Consider the following 18,135-nt stretch of genomic DNA (forward strand, 5'->3'; position numbering starts at 1 on the left):
ACATTATTTTATCGGATAAGTACGATAATAAGAAATACTTAAAAACTATACTAACAAAGTTTCTATTAATGTGTTATGCCATATGAGTGAGATGAAATTGTCAAGATATATTTTTAAAAATCAAAATACGATTAATAAATAGATAAACCTGAAAACTGTGAACTAATTAATAAAACACGAGAAAGAGGAACGTAAATATATTTTACAATCGTGGAATAACACAATTAGTATAAGACACCTTGACGTCGTAAAAACTTTATTACACGTGTACATGGCTGGTAATACCAACCACATAAGACAGAAATCTGAATAAGATGAAAGAATTTATGGTCATAACCCAAACAGGTAAGTCAATGAGGAAAACATTGTATCTAACAAGTCAGTAAATAAGAGTGAATTGAAAGAAACAATTTAAAAGTCAAAGTTTTTAATGACTGTTATTTAAAACTCCCGATATTTTAATGGTGACTTCCGTTCTTCTTGAGAATTAACCAACAGCAACGACGTTTGAATTTTCAGAAACGATCCGACATCTTTATTAGAATCTCTTTTACGTGATTATTTCATATACGTTTGTAATTAATGACTATATACATATCCACACAGTCTTAAATACAAGTTGGCACACCGCAAATATTGCTGGTCTTATCGGTTTACTTTGAATCTATATCGAGGACCAGAGTCTAATCTATTAGAATCTACAGTTCCATCAAGACTTCTCACAGAATCGAACGGCACCAGATCCATGCATGACGATATACAGTGGTTCCCCTTCTACGAGCACAGATGCTATACATCCGTTAAAACCGAAGTAATAATGATCTGGTAGTCCTGTTGGAAGCCCAGGGGACCCACCTAAATACAGATAAAAAGATGGTTTGTACAACCGTCGTTATTAAAATACACAATCGTAGTACACAATGCATTAATAAAGAAAGAAGAAAATATGTTAGTATACCTAATTATTTAACATTACAGACAACCATGTTTAGTACACAATTAATTATTCAGCAATGAAGACAACCATGTTCAGTATAAACTTCATTATTCAACAATAACGACAACCATGCTCAGTATAAACTTCATTATTCAACAATAAAGACAACCATGCTCAGTATAAACTTCATTATTCAACAATAAAGACAACCATGCTCAGTATAAACTTCATTATTCAACAATAAAGACAACCATGTTCAGTATAAACTTCATTATTCAACAATAAAGACAACCATGTTCAGTATAAACTTCATTATTCCACAATATAGACAACCATGTTCAGTACCCACTTTATTATTCAACAATAAAGACAACCATGTTCAATATAAACTTCATTATTTTACAATAAAGACAACCATGTTCAGTATAAACTTCATTATTTTACAATAAACACAACCATGCTCAGTATAAACTTCATTATTCAACAACAAAGACAACCACGTTCAGTACCCACTTTGTTATTCAACAATAAAGACAACCATGTTCAGTACCCACTTTGTTGTTCAACAATAAAGACAACCATGTTCAGTACCCACTTTGTTGTTCAACAATAAAGACAATCATGTTCAGTATAAACTTCATTATTCAACAATAAAGACAACCATGTTCAGTACCCACTTTGTTATTCAACAATAAAGACAACCATGTTAAGTATAAACTTCATTATTCAACAATAAAGACAACCATGTTTAGTATAAACTTCATTATTCAACAATAAAGACAACCATGTTCAGTATAAACTTCATTATTAAACAATAAAGACAACCATGTTCAGTATAAACTTCATTATTCCACAATAAAGACAACCATGTTCAGTACCCACTTCATTATTCAACAATAAAGGCAACCATGTTAAGTATAAACTTCATTATTCAACAATCAACAAGACAACTATGTTCAGTATAAATTTCATTATTCAACAATAAAGACAACCATGTTTAGAATAAACTTCATTATTCAACAATAAAGACAACCATGTTCAGTATAAACTTCAATATTTTACAATAAAGACAACCATGTTCAGTACCCACATTGTTATTCAAAAATGAAGACAACCATTTTCAGTATAAACTTTATTATTCAAAAATAAAGACAACCATTTTCAGTATAAACTTCATTATTCCACAATAAAGACAACCATGTTCAATATAAACTATATTATTCAACAATAAAGACAACCATGTTCAGTACCCATATTGTTATTCAACAATAAAGACAACCATGTTCAGTATAAATTTTATTATTCAACAATATACATAACCATGTTCAGTACCCACTTTGTTGTTAAACAATAAAGACAACCATGTTTAGTATATACTTCATTATTCAACAATAAAGACAACCACGTTCGGTATAAACTTCGTTATTCAACAATAAAGACAACCATGTTCAGTACTCACTTTGTTATTCAACAATAAAGACAACGATGTTCAGTATAAACTTCATTATTGAACAATAAAGACGACCATGTTCAGTATAAATAAACTTCATTATTCCACAATAAAGACAACCATGTTCAGTATAAACTTTATTATTGAACAATAAAGACAACCATGTTCATTATAAACTTCATTATTCAACAATAAAGACAACCATGTTCAGTATAAACTTCATTATTCAACAATAAAGACAACCATGTTCAGTATAAACTTCATTATTGAACAATAAAGACAACCATGTTCAGTACCCACTTTGTTATTCAACAATAAAGACAACCATGTTCAGTACCCACTTTGTTATTCCACAATAATGACAACCATGTTCAGTACCCACTTTGTTATTCCACAATAATGACAACCATGTTCAGTACCCACTTTGTTATTCAACAATAAAGATCTCCATGTTGAGTAACAACTTGGTTATTCAACAATAAAGACCACGATGTTCAGTATAAACTATATTATTCAACAATAATGACAACCATGTTCAGTATAAATTATATTATTCAACAATAATGACAATCATGTTCAGTACCCACTTTATTATTCAATAATAAAGACAACCATGTTCAGTATAAATTTCATTATTCAACAATAAAGACAACCATGTTCAGTATAAACTTCATTATTCAAGAATAAAGACAACCATGTTCAGTATAAATTTCATTATTCAACAATAAAGACAACCATGTTCAGTATAAACTTCATTATTCAAGAATAAAGACAACCATGTTCAGTATAAATTTCATTATTCAACAATAAAGACAACCATGTTCAGTATGAACTTCATTATTCAACAATAAAGATAACCATGTTCAGTATAAACTTCATTATTCCACAATAAAGAAAACCATGTTCAGTACCCACTTCATTATTGAACAATAAAGACAACCATGTTCAGTATAAACTTCATTATTCCATAATAAAGACAACCATGTGCAGTATAAACTTCATTATTCCACAATAAAGACAACCATGTTCAGTACCCACTTTGTTATTCAACAAAATACAACCATGTTCAGTATAAACTTCATTATTCAACAATAAAGACAACCTTGTTCAGTATAAACTTCATTATTCAACAATAAAGACAACCTTGTTCAGTATAAACTTCATTATTCAACAATACAGACAACCATGTTCAGTATAAACTTCATTATTCCACAATAAAGACAACCATGTTCAGTACCTACTTCATTATTCAACAATAAAGACAACCATGTTAAGTATAAACTTCATTATTCAACAATAAAGACAACTATGTTCAGTATAAACTTCATTATTCAACAATAAAAACTACCATGTTTAGTATAAACTTCATTATTCAACAATGAAGACAACTATATCAGTATGAAGTTCATTATTCCACAATAAAAACAACCATGTTGAGTACCCACTTTATTATTCAACAATAAAGACAACCATGTTCAGTACCCACTTCAGTGTTCAGCATTAAGAACATCTCAGTTCTGCACTGGTCTACACAAAAGGAACTTAAAGGATTGCTAACCTAACCACAGAAGACCATCTGAGTTTAACTCCGTGGCCCCAGGTTCTGAAGTGGCACTCACAGGAGGTCCGTCGTCTACTGAAGTGTACCAAGGGTTTTCTTTCTGTAAAATATGCAACAAGTTATTGTACAGTAGGTGTTATGTAAACCATATGGTTATTTATTGTATACAGTAGGTTGTTACAGAAACCTTATTGTGTACAGTATATTATAGGTAGTAATGAATGACACAATATTGTTAGATTTATTTTAACAGTACCCACTTTATTATTCAACAATAAAAACTACCATGTTCAGTATAAACTGAATTTACATTTACATCTCTATTTACATCCCGTATTCCTAGTAGCGCTATTTCAGAATCTGTTTCTGATCCACTATTTACATCCCGTGTTCCTAGTAGGCCTAATTCAGAATCTGTTTCTCATCCACTATTTACATTCCGTGTTCTTAGTAGGCCTAATTCAGAATCTGTTTCTCATCCACTATTTACATTTCGTGTTCGTAGTAGGCCTAATTCAGAGGCTGTTTCTGATTCTCTATTCGCATTCCGTGTTCCTGGTAGGCATAATTCAGAATGTTTCTGATCACTATTCACATTCTGTGTTCTTAGTAGGCCTAATTCAGAATGTTTCTGATCCACTATTTACATTCCGTGTTCTTAGTAGGCCTAATTCAGAATCTGTTTCTCATCCACTATTTACATTCCGTGTTCTTAGTAGGGTTAATTCAGAATCTGTTTCTGATTCTCTATTTACATTTCGTGTTCGTAGTAGGCCCAATTCAGAGTCTGTTTCTGATTCTCTATTTACATTCCGTGTTCCTAGTAGGCCTAATTCAGAGTATGTTTCTGATTCTCAATTTATATTCCGTGTTCCTAGTAGGCCTAATTCAAAGTCTGTTTCTGATTCTCTATTTACATTCCGTATTCCTAGTAGGTCCAATTCAGAGTATGTTTCTGATTCTCTATTTACATCCCGTATTCCTAGTAGGCCAAATTCAGAGTCTGTTTCTGATTTTCTATTTACATTCCGTGTTTCTAGTAGGCCTAATTCAGAGTCTGTTTCTGATTCTGTATTTACATCCCGTGTTCCTGGTAGGCCTAATTCAGAGTCTGTTTCTGATTCTCTATTTACATCCCGTGTTCCTGGTATGCCTAATTCAGAGTCTGTGAAAAAAGACTTTAAAAGAATTTATATTCACGATAAGCCATTGTGTTTTAGTTGTCTCAAAATTCATTTTATTGCTTACCAATAGCCTGGCATGGCCAAGCGCGTAAGGCGTGCGACTCGTAATCTGAGGGTCGCGGGTTCGCGCCCGCGTCGCGCTAAACATGCTCGCCCTCCCAGCCGTGTGGGTGTATAACGTTACGGTCAATCCCACTATTCGTTGGTAAAAGAGTAGCCCAAGAGTTGGCGGTGGGTGGTGATGACTAGCTGCCTTCCCTCTAGTCTTACACTGCTAAATTAGGGACGGCTAGCACAGATAGCCCTCGAGTAGCTTTGTGCGAAATTCCAAAACAAACAAACAAACAAACTGCTTACCAATTACATAATAAGTTCACAAATTGGCAGTTTTTCTAATAATATACTAATGTAAACCTTGACAAACCATTTGAGTAGTAAGTGGTTTTATTTACAAATATCTTCGGCATATGTAAACGAGTTAAAAATATTTTCGGAAAGAAAACTGTGGACTTATGTTCTAATTAAATGATCTGTAGTTGTCATTAGTAAAGCTGTATATCCAGACATTACCTTATGATATCTGCAGTATGCCACAGTCCGTCGTCCACTCGAATTAAACTTCGTATTATTAACAGATGGCGCTGTTTACCAAGATTAAAGCTAAACTCGAGAAGACCATTTCCGACAGCTAAGGCCAGGTAGTCACCGTGTGTTGTGGCACCTTTGTTCAACCATAACAACAGCCCGTGCTTTTCTACAGTTCTAAATTTGATACGAAAACTGTTTTCACGTTGTCCTCGAAGTCTGTCAAAGAAACAAAAAAAAAATGACACGATGGTAAAGGTCGAGTTCACATCATGAACTTTAATCTCTGTAAAATAAAGAAAGAAAAATCCACTTAAATAAAGTTTTCCATGAAACACATAACTGAATCAGCTGTGGAATATTACATCTTTCTAAATCTCAGTATAATAATAGTTTATGTTAAATAACTCAGTACAAGAAATAAAGACGTGGTAATGAAAATATGTGACATTCTAGGACAGTAAGGTGATAAAACTACGACAATAGAGTCCTGACAGTAAGGTTGAGACAAAGAAAGATAATTTGAATAGGAAGTGGTAAATGATACACTTGTGGTTGGATATACAGAACTTGAAACTGATACCAACTGTACTTAAATATCATATTATAAATAACTTAATATTGTAGTCGTGGTTACTGAAAGCACTTCTCGAATATCAAAATTAACTTGTATTTAGTAAATTACTTACCAGAAGCGTCGCTAGGCACTGGCGTACGGGGCCAGTACCCCAATTCCACTGAACAATGCTCTGACTATCCAATTGGTGTCTTTAAAATCAGAATAGAAAACCATGATCGATACCACATTGAAACACCGAATATTGTTACACCCATGGGTAAATCTTCTAACCACTTAGCGACACCCCTGTGACTCAGTATAATAGGCACGTCTAAGTGAAAGTTAACACTTGAAGAAGAAACAAGATAGCAACATGAAACAGTTATCTCACACCCAAACTTATATTTTGTTAGCTTGTCCCTGTTACAATTCAAGTTGTAAAAAAAAATAAAACGAGTCTTACCCTGTCTCTCTAGATTCCAGAGATAGCCGTTCACTATGAGCAGAGAGAGAAAGAACCATTGGTATTTGTTAGTATCACAGAAGTACAGCTTAATAGGAAGAACCAAAGATCCCATAAAGTAAGTTTACTGGAAACGTACAGTGAGTAGGATTTAAAAATATATTCATGACTGTATCGTAAATCTATAATGAACGAGGCTTAGACACGATGTTGTAAGTCTATAATGAACTAGGCTTAGACACGATGTTGTAAATATATAATGAACTAGGCTTAGAGGTTCTACTCAAAGTGTATAATAAACAAAGCTTAGGGACTGTATGTAATTCGATAATGAACTGTATTGTAAGTTAAGAATGAACAAGGCTTACAGACGGCATTCTAAGTCTATAATGTACTAGGCTTAGACACGGTAATGTAAGTTTATAATGGACGAGACTATACTGTAAGTCTATAACGAACTAGCCTTACAGAAGATATTGTAAATCGATAATGAACGAGGCTTAGAGGGCTCTATTGTAAGTGTATAATGAACAATGATTAGAGACTCCAAGTAAGTCTGTAATGAACTAGGTTTAGTAAACTGAGCTTTAAGGTAAATAATTATTTATAAATGTTACTGTTTATCTGTGGCTATTTTCATGCTATTCAAAATTGATTATTAACATTTCTATTAACTTTTAAGGCACCAGGGTGATATCCTCAGTTGTTAATGTTGCTTTAAAGACAACTTAATAAGACAAACATTACAATTATTTGTACACACTACTCGACATTATAATTGTTTAAATAATAAAACCAACCTTCTAGTTATCCTGTTAGGAAAACTGAAAAACGTTCTACCATTAAAAGACACCGGGCGATCACGGTCCTCTTCAGCCATACCTAGAACAAATAATAATAACTAATAATATTCCAGAGTCCAGAAAAACAAAAACACCTGACATTTTAACAAAGTGTACAGAAAAACCGTCATAATAGAATTTATTGAAATATCCTAAATTATAATATCTGACGTCATTAATTCAATCATCATATTATTTTAGTTAATTCAACGTTTTTAAATATATTTTAAAAGATGTTGATCATATCTGGATAAATAATGAATTTTTACACCTTTCAAGAGATAGCACGAATCACCACTGTTATAAGTTAAAACACTAAATGAACAAAAATTAAACCCATGAGTACAGATGGTAGTAAAAAATCACAGATAATAGCAAAATTAAAACCTAGTAGAAACATAAAGTTTGTTTAAAAAACATCCGTTGATTTAAGTTTACTTTTTATAAACAGGGGAACTAGGCTTACTCTTCTCACACCGCAGACCAATAAAATCCATGGGACATCGGCACGTGAACTCGTTCAGCTTGGGGACACAGATCCCTCCGTTCAGACAAACCCCCTCTGTGCAGGGGGGTCCGACATACGGTGTGATTCCATGAGAGGTTGTCGCTTTATCTACGAGATTATCCCACAATTCTCCGTTAACCATAATCCTCTGGATAGCTCCAGATAATCCAGTGAATATCCCAGAATCCTGATTTACTGCTAACAAACTTTTAAAACCTCCTACAAACAGTGGCTGTTGAAGGTTTAATTCACTCAACGGAGCCTAAGATGAAATAGTCAACTAAGGTGAGATTCTAGTCTTATAATGTAAAGAATATGTAAATACACTACTATAAATAATAGTACTGGGATATACATAGCAACACAATTATACAAACATTTTATTGTTGATAGTGTGTTTCTTATGTTATACTGTTAATAGTGTGTTCCTTATGTTATATTGTTCATAGTGTGTTTCTTATGTTATATTGTTCACAGAGTGTTTCTTATGTTATATTGTTCACAGTGTGTTTCTTATGTTATACTGTTCACAGTGTGTTTCTTATGTTATACTGTTCATAGTGTGTTTCTTATGTTATACTGTCCATAGTGTGTTTCTTATGTTATACTGTTCATAGTGTGTTTCTTATGCTATACTGTTCATAGTGTGTTTCTTATGCTATACTGTTCATAGTGAGTTTCTTATGTTATACTGTAGATAGTGTGTTTCTTATATACATGTTATACTGTAGATAGAGTCTTATACAAATGTTATACTGTTGATAGTGTGTTTCTTATAAAATATGTTATATTGTTGATAGTGTTTCTTATAAAATATGTTATATTGTTGATAGTGTGTTTTTTATAAAATATGTTATATTGTTGATAGTGTGTTTCTTATATACATGTTATATTGTTGATAGTATGTTTCTTATAAAATATGTTATATTGTTGATAGTGTGTTTCTTATATACATGTTATATTGTTGATAGTGTGTTTTTTATATAAATATTTTATTGTTATATTGTTGATAGTGTGTTTCTTATACATGTTATATTGTTGATAGTGTGTTTCTTATATACATGTTATATTGTTGATAGTGTGTTTCTTATATACATGTTATATTATTGATAGTGTGTTTCTTATATACATGTTATATTGTTGATAGTGTGTTTCTTATATATGTTATATTGTTGATAGTGTGTTTCTTATACAAATGTTATATTGTTGATAGTGTGTTTCTTATATACATGTTATATTGTTGATAGTGTGTTTCTTATATACATGTTATATTGTTGATAGTGTGTTTCTTGTATATGTTATATTGTTGATAGTGTGTTTTATACAAATGTTATATTGTTGATAGTGTGTTTCTTATATAAATGTTATATTGTTGATAGTGTGTTTCTTATATACATGTTATATTGTTGATAGTGTGTTTCTTATATACATGTTATATTGTTGATAGTGTGTTTCTTATATATATGTTATATTGTTGATAGTGTGTTTTTTATATACATGTTATATTGTTGATAGTGTGTTTCTTTTATAAATGTTATGTTATACTGTTGATAGTGTGTTTCTTATATACATATTATATTGTTGATAGTGTGTATATACATGTTATATTGTTGATAGTGTGTTTCTTATAAAATATGTTATATTGTTGATAGTGTGTTTCTTATAAAATATGTTATATTGTTGATAGTGTGTTTCTTATATACATGTTATATTGTTGATAGTGTGTTTCTTATATACATGTTATATTGTTGATAGTGTGTTTCTTATATACATGTTATATTGTTGATAGTGTGTTTCTTATATACATGTTATATTGTTGATAGTGTGTTTCTTATATATGTTATATTGTTGATTATATTGTTGATAGTGTGTTTCTTTATACACATGTTATATTGTTGATAGTGTGTTTCTTATATATATGTTATATAGTGTGTTGATATTGTTGATAGTGTGTTTCTTATATGTTATATTGTTGATAGTGTGTTATATTGTTGATAGTGTGTTTCTTATATACATGTTATATTGTTGATAGTGTGTTTCTTATATACATGTTATATTGTTGATAGTGTGTTTCTTATATACATGTTATATTGTTGATAGTGTGTTTTTTATATATATTGTTTTGATAGTGTGTTTCTTATTGTTATATTGTTGATAGTGTGTTTCTTATATACATGTTATATTGTTGATAGTGTGTTTCTTTTCTCTTATATATATATTGTTGATATGTTATATTGTTGATAGTGTGTTTTTATGATAGTGTGTTTCTTATATACATGTTATATTGTTGATAGTGTGTTTCTTATATAGTGTGTTTCTTATATACAATATGTTATATTGTTGATAGTGTGTTTCTTATATACATGTTATATTGTTGATAGTGTGTTTCTTATATACATGTTATATTGTTGATAGTGTGTTTTTTATATACATGTTATATTGTTGATAGTGTGTTTCTTATATACATGTTATATTGTTGATAGTGTGTTTCTTATATACATGTTATATTGTTGATAGTGTGTTTCTTATAAACATGTTATATTGTTGATAGTGTGTTTCTTATATACATGTTATATTGTTGATAGTGTGTTTCTTATATATATGTTATATTGTTGATAGCGTGTTTCTTATACACATGTTATATTGTTGATAGTGTGTTTTTATATACATGTTATATTGTTGATAGTGTGTTTCTTATATACATGTTATATTGTTGATAGTGTGTTTCTTATATACATGTTATATTGTTGATAGTGTGTTTCTTATACATGTTATATTGTTGATAGTGTGTTTCTTACATATATGTTATATTGTTGATAGTGTGTTTTATTATATTATTGATAGTGTGTTTCTTATATACATGTTATATTGTTGATAGTGTGTTTCTTATATATATGTTATATTGTTGATAGTGTGTTTCTTATGTTATATTGTTGATAGTGTGTTTCTTATATACATGTTATATTGTTGATAGTGTGTTTCATGTTATATTGTTGATAGTGTGTTTGTTATATATACACATGTTATATTGTTGATAGTGTGTTTCTTATGTTTATATTGTTGATATATAACATGTTATATTGTTGATAGTGTGTTTCTCATATACATGTTATATTGTTGATAGTGTGTTTCTTTCTTATCAAACATGTTATATTGTTGATAGTGTGTTTCTTATATATATGTTATATTGTTGATAGTGTGTTTCTTATATACATGTTATATTGTTGATAGTGTGTTTCTTATACAAATGTTATATTGTTGATAGTGTGTTTCTTATATACATGTTATATTGTTATAGTGTGTACATGTTATATTGTTGATAGTGTGTTTCTTATAAAATATGTTATATTGTTGATAGTGTGTTTCTTATACAATATGTTATATTGTTGATAGTGTGTTTCTTATATATATGTTATATTGTTGATAGTGTGTTTCTTATAAATATGTTATATTGTTGATAGTGTGTTTCTTATATACATGTTATATTGTTGATAGTGTGTTTCTTATATACATGTTATATTGTTGATAGTGTGTTTCTTATATACATGTTATATTGTTGATAGTGTGTTTCTTATAATATGTTATATTGTTGATAGTGTGTTTATATACATGTTATATTGTTGATAGTGTGTTTCTTATTATGTTATATGTTGATAGTGTGTTTCTTATATTGTTGATAGTGATGTTTCTTATATACATGTTATATTGTTGATAGTGTGTTTCTTATATACATGTTATATTGTTGATAGTGTGTTTCTTATACAAATGTTATATTGTTGATAGTGTGTTTCTTATACAATATGTTATATTGTTGATAGTGTGTTTCTTATATATGTTATATTGTTAATAGTGTGTTTCTTATACAATATGTTATATTGTTGATAGTGTGTTTCTTATATATACATGTTATATTGTTGAGAGTGTGTTTCTTATATACATGTTATATTGTTGATAGTGTGTTTCTTATATACATGTTATATTGTTGATAGTGTGTTTCTTATATACATGTTATATTGTTGATAGTGTGTTTCTTATATACATGTTATATTGTTGATAGTGTGTTTCATTTATATACATGTTATATTGTTGATATATGTTATATTGTTGATAGTGTGTTTCTTATAAAATATGTTATATTGTTGATAGTGTGTTTCTTATATACATATGTTATATTGTTGATAGTGTGTTTCTTATATAAATGTTATATTGTTGATAGTGTGGTTATACATGTTATATTGTTGATAGTGTGTTTCTTATATACATGTTATATTGTTGATAGTGTGTTTCTTATATATGTTATATTGTTGATAGTGTGTTTCTTATATACACGTTATATTGTTGATATGTGTTTCTTGATATGTTGATAGTGTGTGTTGATATTGTTTCTTATACAAATGTTATATTGTTGATAGTGTGTTTCTTATATACATGTTATATTGTTGATAGTGTGTTTCTTATATACATGTTATATTGTTGATAGTGTGTTTCTTATATACACATGTTATATTGTTGATAGTGTGTTTCTTATAAAATATGTTATATTGTTGATAGTGTGTTTCTTATATACATGTTATATTGTTGATAGTGTGTTTCTTATATATACATGTTATATTGTTGATAGTGTGTTTCTTATATACATGTTATATTGTTGATAGTGTGTTTTTATATACATATGTTATACTGTTGATAGTGTGTTTCTTATATACATGTTATATTGTTGATAGTGTGTTTCTTATATACATGTTATATTGTTGATAGTGTGTTTCTTATATATATGTTATATTGTTGATAGTGTGTTTCTTATATACATGTTATATTGTTGATAGTGTTTTTTATATACATGTTATATTGTTGATAGTGTGTTTCTTACATACATGTTATATTGTTGATAGTGTGTTTCTTATACAATATGTTATATTGTTGATAGTGTGTTTCTTATATACATGTTATATTGTTGATAGTGTGTTTCTTATAAAATATGTTATATTGTTGATAGTGTGTTTCTTATATACATGTTATATTGTTGATAGTGTGTTTCTTATATATACATGTTATATTGTTGATAGTGTGTTTCTTATATACATGTTATATTGTTGATAGTGTGTTTCTTATATACATGTTATATTGTTGATAGTGTGTTTCTTATATACATGTTATATTGTTGATAGTGTGTTTCTTATACAAATGTTATATTGTTGATAGTGTGTTGATAGTGTGTGTTATATTGTTGATACATATAATATGTTATATTGTTGATAGTGTGTTTCTCATATATATGTTATATTGTTGATAGTGTGTTTCTTATAAAATATGTTATATTGTTGATAGTGTGTTTCTTATAAAATATGTTATATTGTTGATAGTGTGTTTCTTATAAAATATGTTATATTGTTGATAGTGTGTTTCTATATATATTATGTTATATTGTTGATAGTGTGTTTCTTATACAAATGTTATATTGTTGATAGTGTGTTTCTTATAAAATATGTTATATTGTTGATAGTGTGTTTCTTATATACATGTTATATTGTTGATAGTGTGTTTCTTATATAGATGTTATATTGTTGATAGTGTGTTTCTTATGTTGATAGTGTGTTTCTTATATACATGTTATATTGTTGATAGTGTGTTTCTTATACAATATGTTATATTGTTGATAGTGTGTTTCTTTTCTTATATTGTTGATAGTGTGTTTCTTGTTGATATTGTTGATAGTGTGTTTCTTATATACATGTTATATTGTTGATAGTGTGTTTCTTTATATACATGTTATATTGTTGATAGTGTGTTTCTTATATACATGTTATATTGTTGATAGTGTGTTTCTTATAAAATATGTATATTGTTGATAGTGTGTTTCTTATATACATGTTATATTGTTGATAGTGTGTTATTATAATACATGTTATATTGTTGATAGTGTGTTTCTTATAAATATGTTATATTGTTGATAGTGTGTTTCTTATATATATGTTATATTGTTGATAGTGTGTTTCTTATATACATGTGTTATTTGTTGATAGTGTGTTTCTTTATACATATTATATTGTTGATATGTTATATTGTTGATAGTGTGTTTCTTATATGTTATATTGTTATATTGTTGTTATATTGTTGATAGTGTGTTTCTTATATACATGTTATATTGTTGATAGTGTGTTTCTTATATATATGTTATATTGTTGATAGTGTGTTTCTTATATACATGTTATATTGTTGATAGTGTGTTTCTTATACAAATGTTATATTGTTGATAGTGTGTTTCTTATATGTTATATTGTTGATAGTGTGTTTCTTATATATACATGTTATATTGTTGATAGTGTGTTTCTTATACAAATGTTATATTGTTGATAGTGTGTTTCTTATATACATGTTATATTGTTGATAGTGTGTTTCTTATAAAATATGTTATATTGTTGATAGTGTGTTTCTTATATACATGTTATATGTTATATTGTTGATAGTGTGTTTCTTATAAACATGTTATATTGTTGATAGTGTGTTTCTTATTATATGTTATATGTTATATTGTTGATAGTGTGTGTTTCTTATATACATGTTATATTGTTGATAGTGTGTTTTATAAATATTTTATATTGTTGATAGTGTGTTTCTTATAAAATATGTTATATTGTTGATAGTGTGTTTCTTATATACATGTTATATTGTTGATAGTGTGTTTCTTATATACATGTTATATTGTTGATAGTGTGTTTCTTATAGTGTGTTTCTTATACATGTTATATTGTTGATAGTGTGTTTCTTATACACATGTTATATTGTTGATAGTGTGTTTCTTATACAAATGTTATATTGTTGATAGTGTGTTTCTTATATACATGTTATATTGTTGATAGTGTGTTTCTTATATACATGTTATATTGTTGATAGTGTGTTTCTTATATATGTTATATTGTTGATAGTGTGTTTCTTATATACATGTTATATTGTTGATAGTGTGTTTCTTATATACATGTTATATTGTTGATAGTGTGTTTCTTATATACATGTTATATTGTTGATAGTGTGTTTCTTATACAACATGTTATATTGTTGATAGTGTGTTTCTTATATACATGTTATATTGTTATATTGTTGATAGTGTGTTTCTTATTACATGTTATATTGTTGATAGTGTGTTTCTTATATACATGTTATATTGTTGATAGTGTGTTTCTTATAAATGTTATATTGTTATATTGTTGATAGTGTGTTTCTTATTACATGTTATATGTTATATTGTTGATAGTGTGTTTCTTATATACATGTTATATTGTTGATAGTGTGTTTCTTATAAAACATGTTATATTGTTGATAGTGTTTCTTATAAAATATGTTATATTGTTGATAGTGTGTTTCTTATTATATATTGTTGATATATACAAATGTTATATTGTTGATAGTGTGTTTCTTATATACATGTTATATTGTTGATAGTGTGTTTTTTATATACATGTTATATTGTTGATAGTGTGTTTCTTATATATATGTTATATTGTTGATAGTGTGTTTCTTATATACATGTTATATTGTTGATAGTTATATTGTTGTAGTGTGTTTCTTATATACATGTTATATTGTTGATAGTGTGTTTCTTATATACATGTTATATTGTTGATAGTGTGTTTCTTATAAAATATGTTATATTGTTGATAGTGTGTTTCTTATATACATGTTATATTGTTGATAGTGTGTTTCTTTATATATATGTTATATTGTTGATAGTGTGTTTCTTATATACATGTTATATTGTTGATAGTGTGTTTCTTATTATAGTGTGTTTTACATGTTATATTGTTGATAGTGTGTTTTGATAGTGTGTTATATTGTTATATTGATAGTGTGTTTCTTATATACATGTTATATTGTTGATAGTGTGTTTCTTTTAGAAATGTTATATTGTTGATAGTGTGTTTCTTATATACATATTATATTGTTGATAGTGTGTTTCTTATATACATGTTATATTGTTGATAGTGTGTTTCTTATATACATGTTATATTGTTGATAGTGTGTTTCTCATATACATGTTATATTGTTGATAGTGTGTATTCTGTTATATGTTGATAGTGTGTTTCTTATATACATGTTATATTGTTGATAGTGTGTTTCTTATAAACATGTTATATTGTTGATAGTGTTTCTTATAAAATATGTTATATTGTTGATAGTGTTTCTTATAAAAATGTTATATTGTTGATAGTGTGTTTCTTATATACATGTTATATTGTTGATAGTGTGTATATCTTATATAATACATGTTATATTGTTGATAGTGTGTTTCTTATATTGTTGATAGTGTGTTTCTACATGTTATATTGTTGATAGTGTGTTTCTTATATACATGTTATATTGTTGATAGTGTGTTTGTATGTTATATTGTTTTGTTTCTTATATACATGTTATATTGTTGATAGTGTGTTTCTTATATACATGTTATATTGTTGATAGTGTGTTTTCTTATTGATAGTGTGTTTATATTGTTATATTGATGTGTTTCTTATAAAATATGTTATATTGTTGATAGTGTGTTTCTTATATACATGTTATATTGTTGATAGTGTGTTTCTTATATACATGTTATATTGTTGATAGTGTGTTTCTTATATACATGTTATATTGTTATATTGTTGATAGTGTGTTTCTTATATACATGTTATATTGTTGATAGTGTGTTTCTTATATACATGTTATATTGTTGATAGTGTGTTTCTTATAAAATATGTTATATTGTTGATAGTGTGTTTCTTATACAAATGTTATATTGTTGATAGTGTGTTTCTTTATATGTTATATGTTATATTGTTGATATTGTTGATAGTGTTTCTTATTACATGTTATATTGTTATATGTTATATTGTTGATAGTGTTTCTTATATAAATATGTTATATTGTTGATAGTGTGTTTCTTATATACATGTTATATTGTTGATAGTGTGTTTCTTATATACATGTTATATTGTTGATAGTGTGTTTCTTATATACATGTTATATTGTTGATAGTGTGTTTCTTATATACATGTTATATTGTTGATAGTGTGTTTCTTATATACATGTTATATTGTTGATAGTGTCTTATACAAATGTTATACTGTTGATAGTGTGTTTCTTATAAATGTTATATTGTTATATTGTTGTTATATTGTTGATAGTGTGTTTCTTATATACATGTTATATTGTTGATAGTGTGTTTCTTATATACATGTTATATTGTTGATAGTGTGTTTCTTATATACATGTTATATTGTTGATTGTGTTGTTTCTTATATACATATTGTTGATAGATGTATATTGTTGATAGTGTGTTTCTTATACAAATGTTATATTGTTGATAGTGTGTTTCTTATATATATATGTTATATTGTTGATAGTGTGTTTCTTATATACATGTTATATTGTTGATAGTGTGTTTCTTATATACATGTTATATTGTTGATAGTGTGTTTCTTATATACATGTTATATTGTTGATAGTGTGTTTCTTATATACATGTTATATTGTTGATAGTGTGTTTCTTATACACATGTTATATTGTTGATAGTGTGTTTCAAATGTTATATGATAGTGTGTTTCTTATATACATGTTATATTGTTGATAGTGTGTATATCATGTTATATTGTTATAGTGTGTTTCATGTTATATTGTTGATAGTGTGTTTCTTATACATGTTATATTGTTATATTGTTTATAGTGTGTTTCTTATACAAATGTTATATTGTTGATAGTGTTTCTTATATACATGTTATATTGTTGATAGTGTGTTTCTTATATACATGTTATATTGTTGATAGCGTGTTTCTTGTACAAATGTTATATTGTTGATAGTGTGTTTTTATATACATGTTATATTGTTGATAGTGTGTTTCTTATAAAATATGTTATATTGTTGATAGTGTGTTTTTATATACATGTTATATTGTTGATAGTGTGTTTCTTATAAAATATGTTATATTGTTGATAGTGTGTTTCTTATATACATGTTATATTGTTGATAGTGTGTTTCTTATATACATGTTATATTGTTGATAGTGTGTTTCTTATA

General features: G+C 27.6%; 1 protein-coding gene across 3 annotated transcripts; it reads right to left on the reverse strand.

Annotated features, from left to right (window-relative positions):
- Positions 1 to 513: 513 nt before the first annotated feature.
- LOC143256404 (agrin-like) lies at positions 514 to 8,356 on the reverse strand. Of its 3 annotated transcripts, XM_076513607.1 has the most exons (6): positions 8,048 to 8,356; positions 7,540 to 7,621; positions 6,740 to 6,772; positions 5,703 to 5,936; positions 3,946 to 4,048; positions 514 to 855 (listed from the first exon to the last, which is right to left on the reverse strand). In XM_076513607.1, exons 1-5 carry the CDS (start codon positions 8,229 to 8,231, stop codon positions 4,021 to 4,023), a joined length of 561 nt encoding a protein of 186 aa, XP_076369722.1. In that variant the 5' UTR covers positions 8,232 to 8,356; the 3' UTR covers positions 514 to 855; positions 3,946 to 4,020. The 3 variants fall into 3 exon arrangements, with proteins under 3 accessions (XP_076369722.1, XP_076369723.1, XP_076369724.1); XM_076513608.1 differs by lacking the exon at positions 6,740 to 6,772; XM_076513609.1 differs by lacking the exons at positions 514 to 855; positions 3,946 to 4,048 and adding an exon at positions 6,407 to 6,624 and having other exon boundaries at positions 5,810 to 5,936.
- Positions 8,357 to 18,135: the final 9,779 nt, after the last annotated feature.

The sequence above is a fragment of the Tachypleus tridentatus genome, chromosome 7 (assembly GCF_004210375.1).
Source record: "Tachypleus tridentatus isolate NWPU-2018 chromosome 7, ASM421037v1, whole genome shotgun sequence".
NCBI classification, from domain to species: domain Eukaryota; kingdom Metazoa; phylum Arthropoda; class Merostomata; order Xiphosura; family Limulidae; genus Tachypleus; species Tachypleus tridentatus.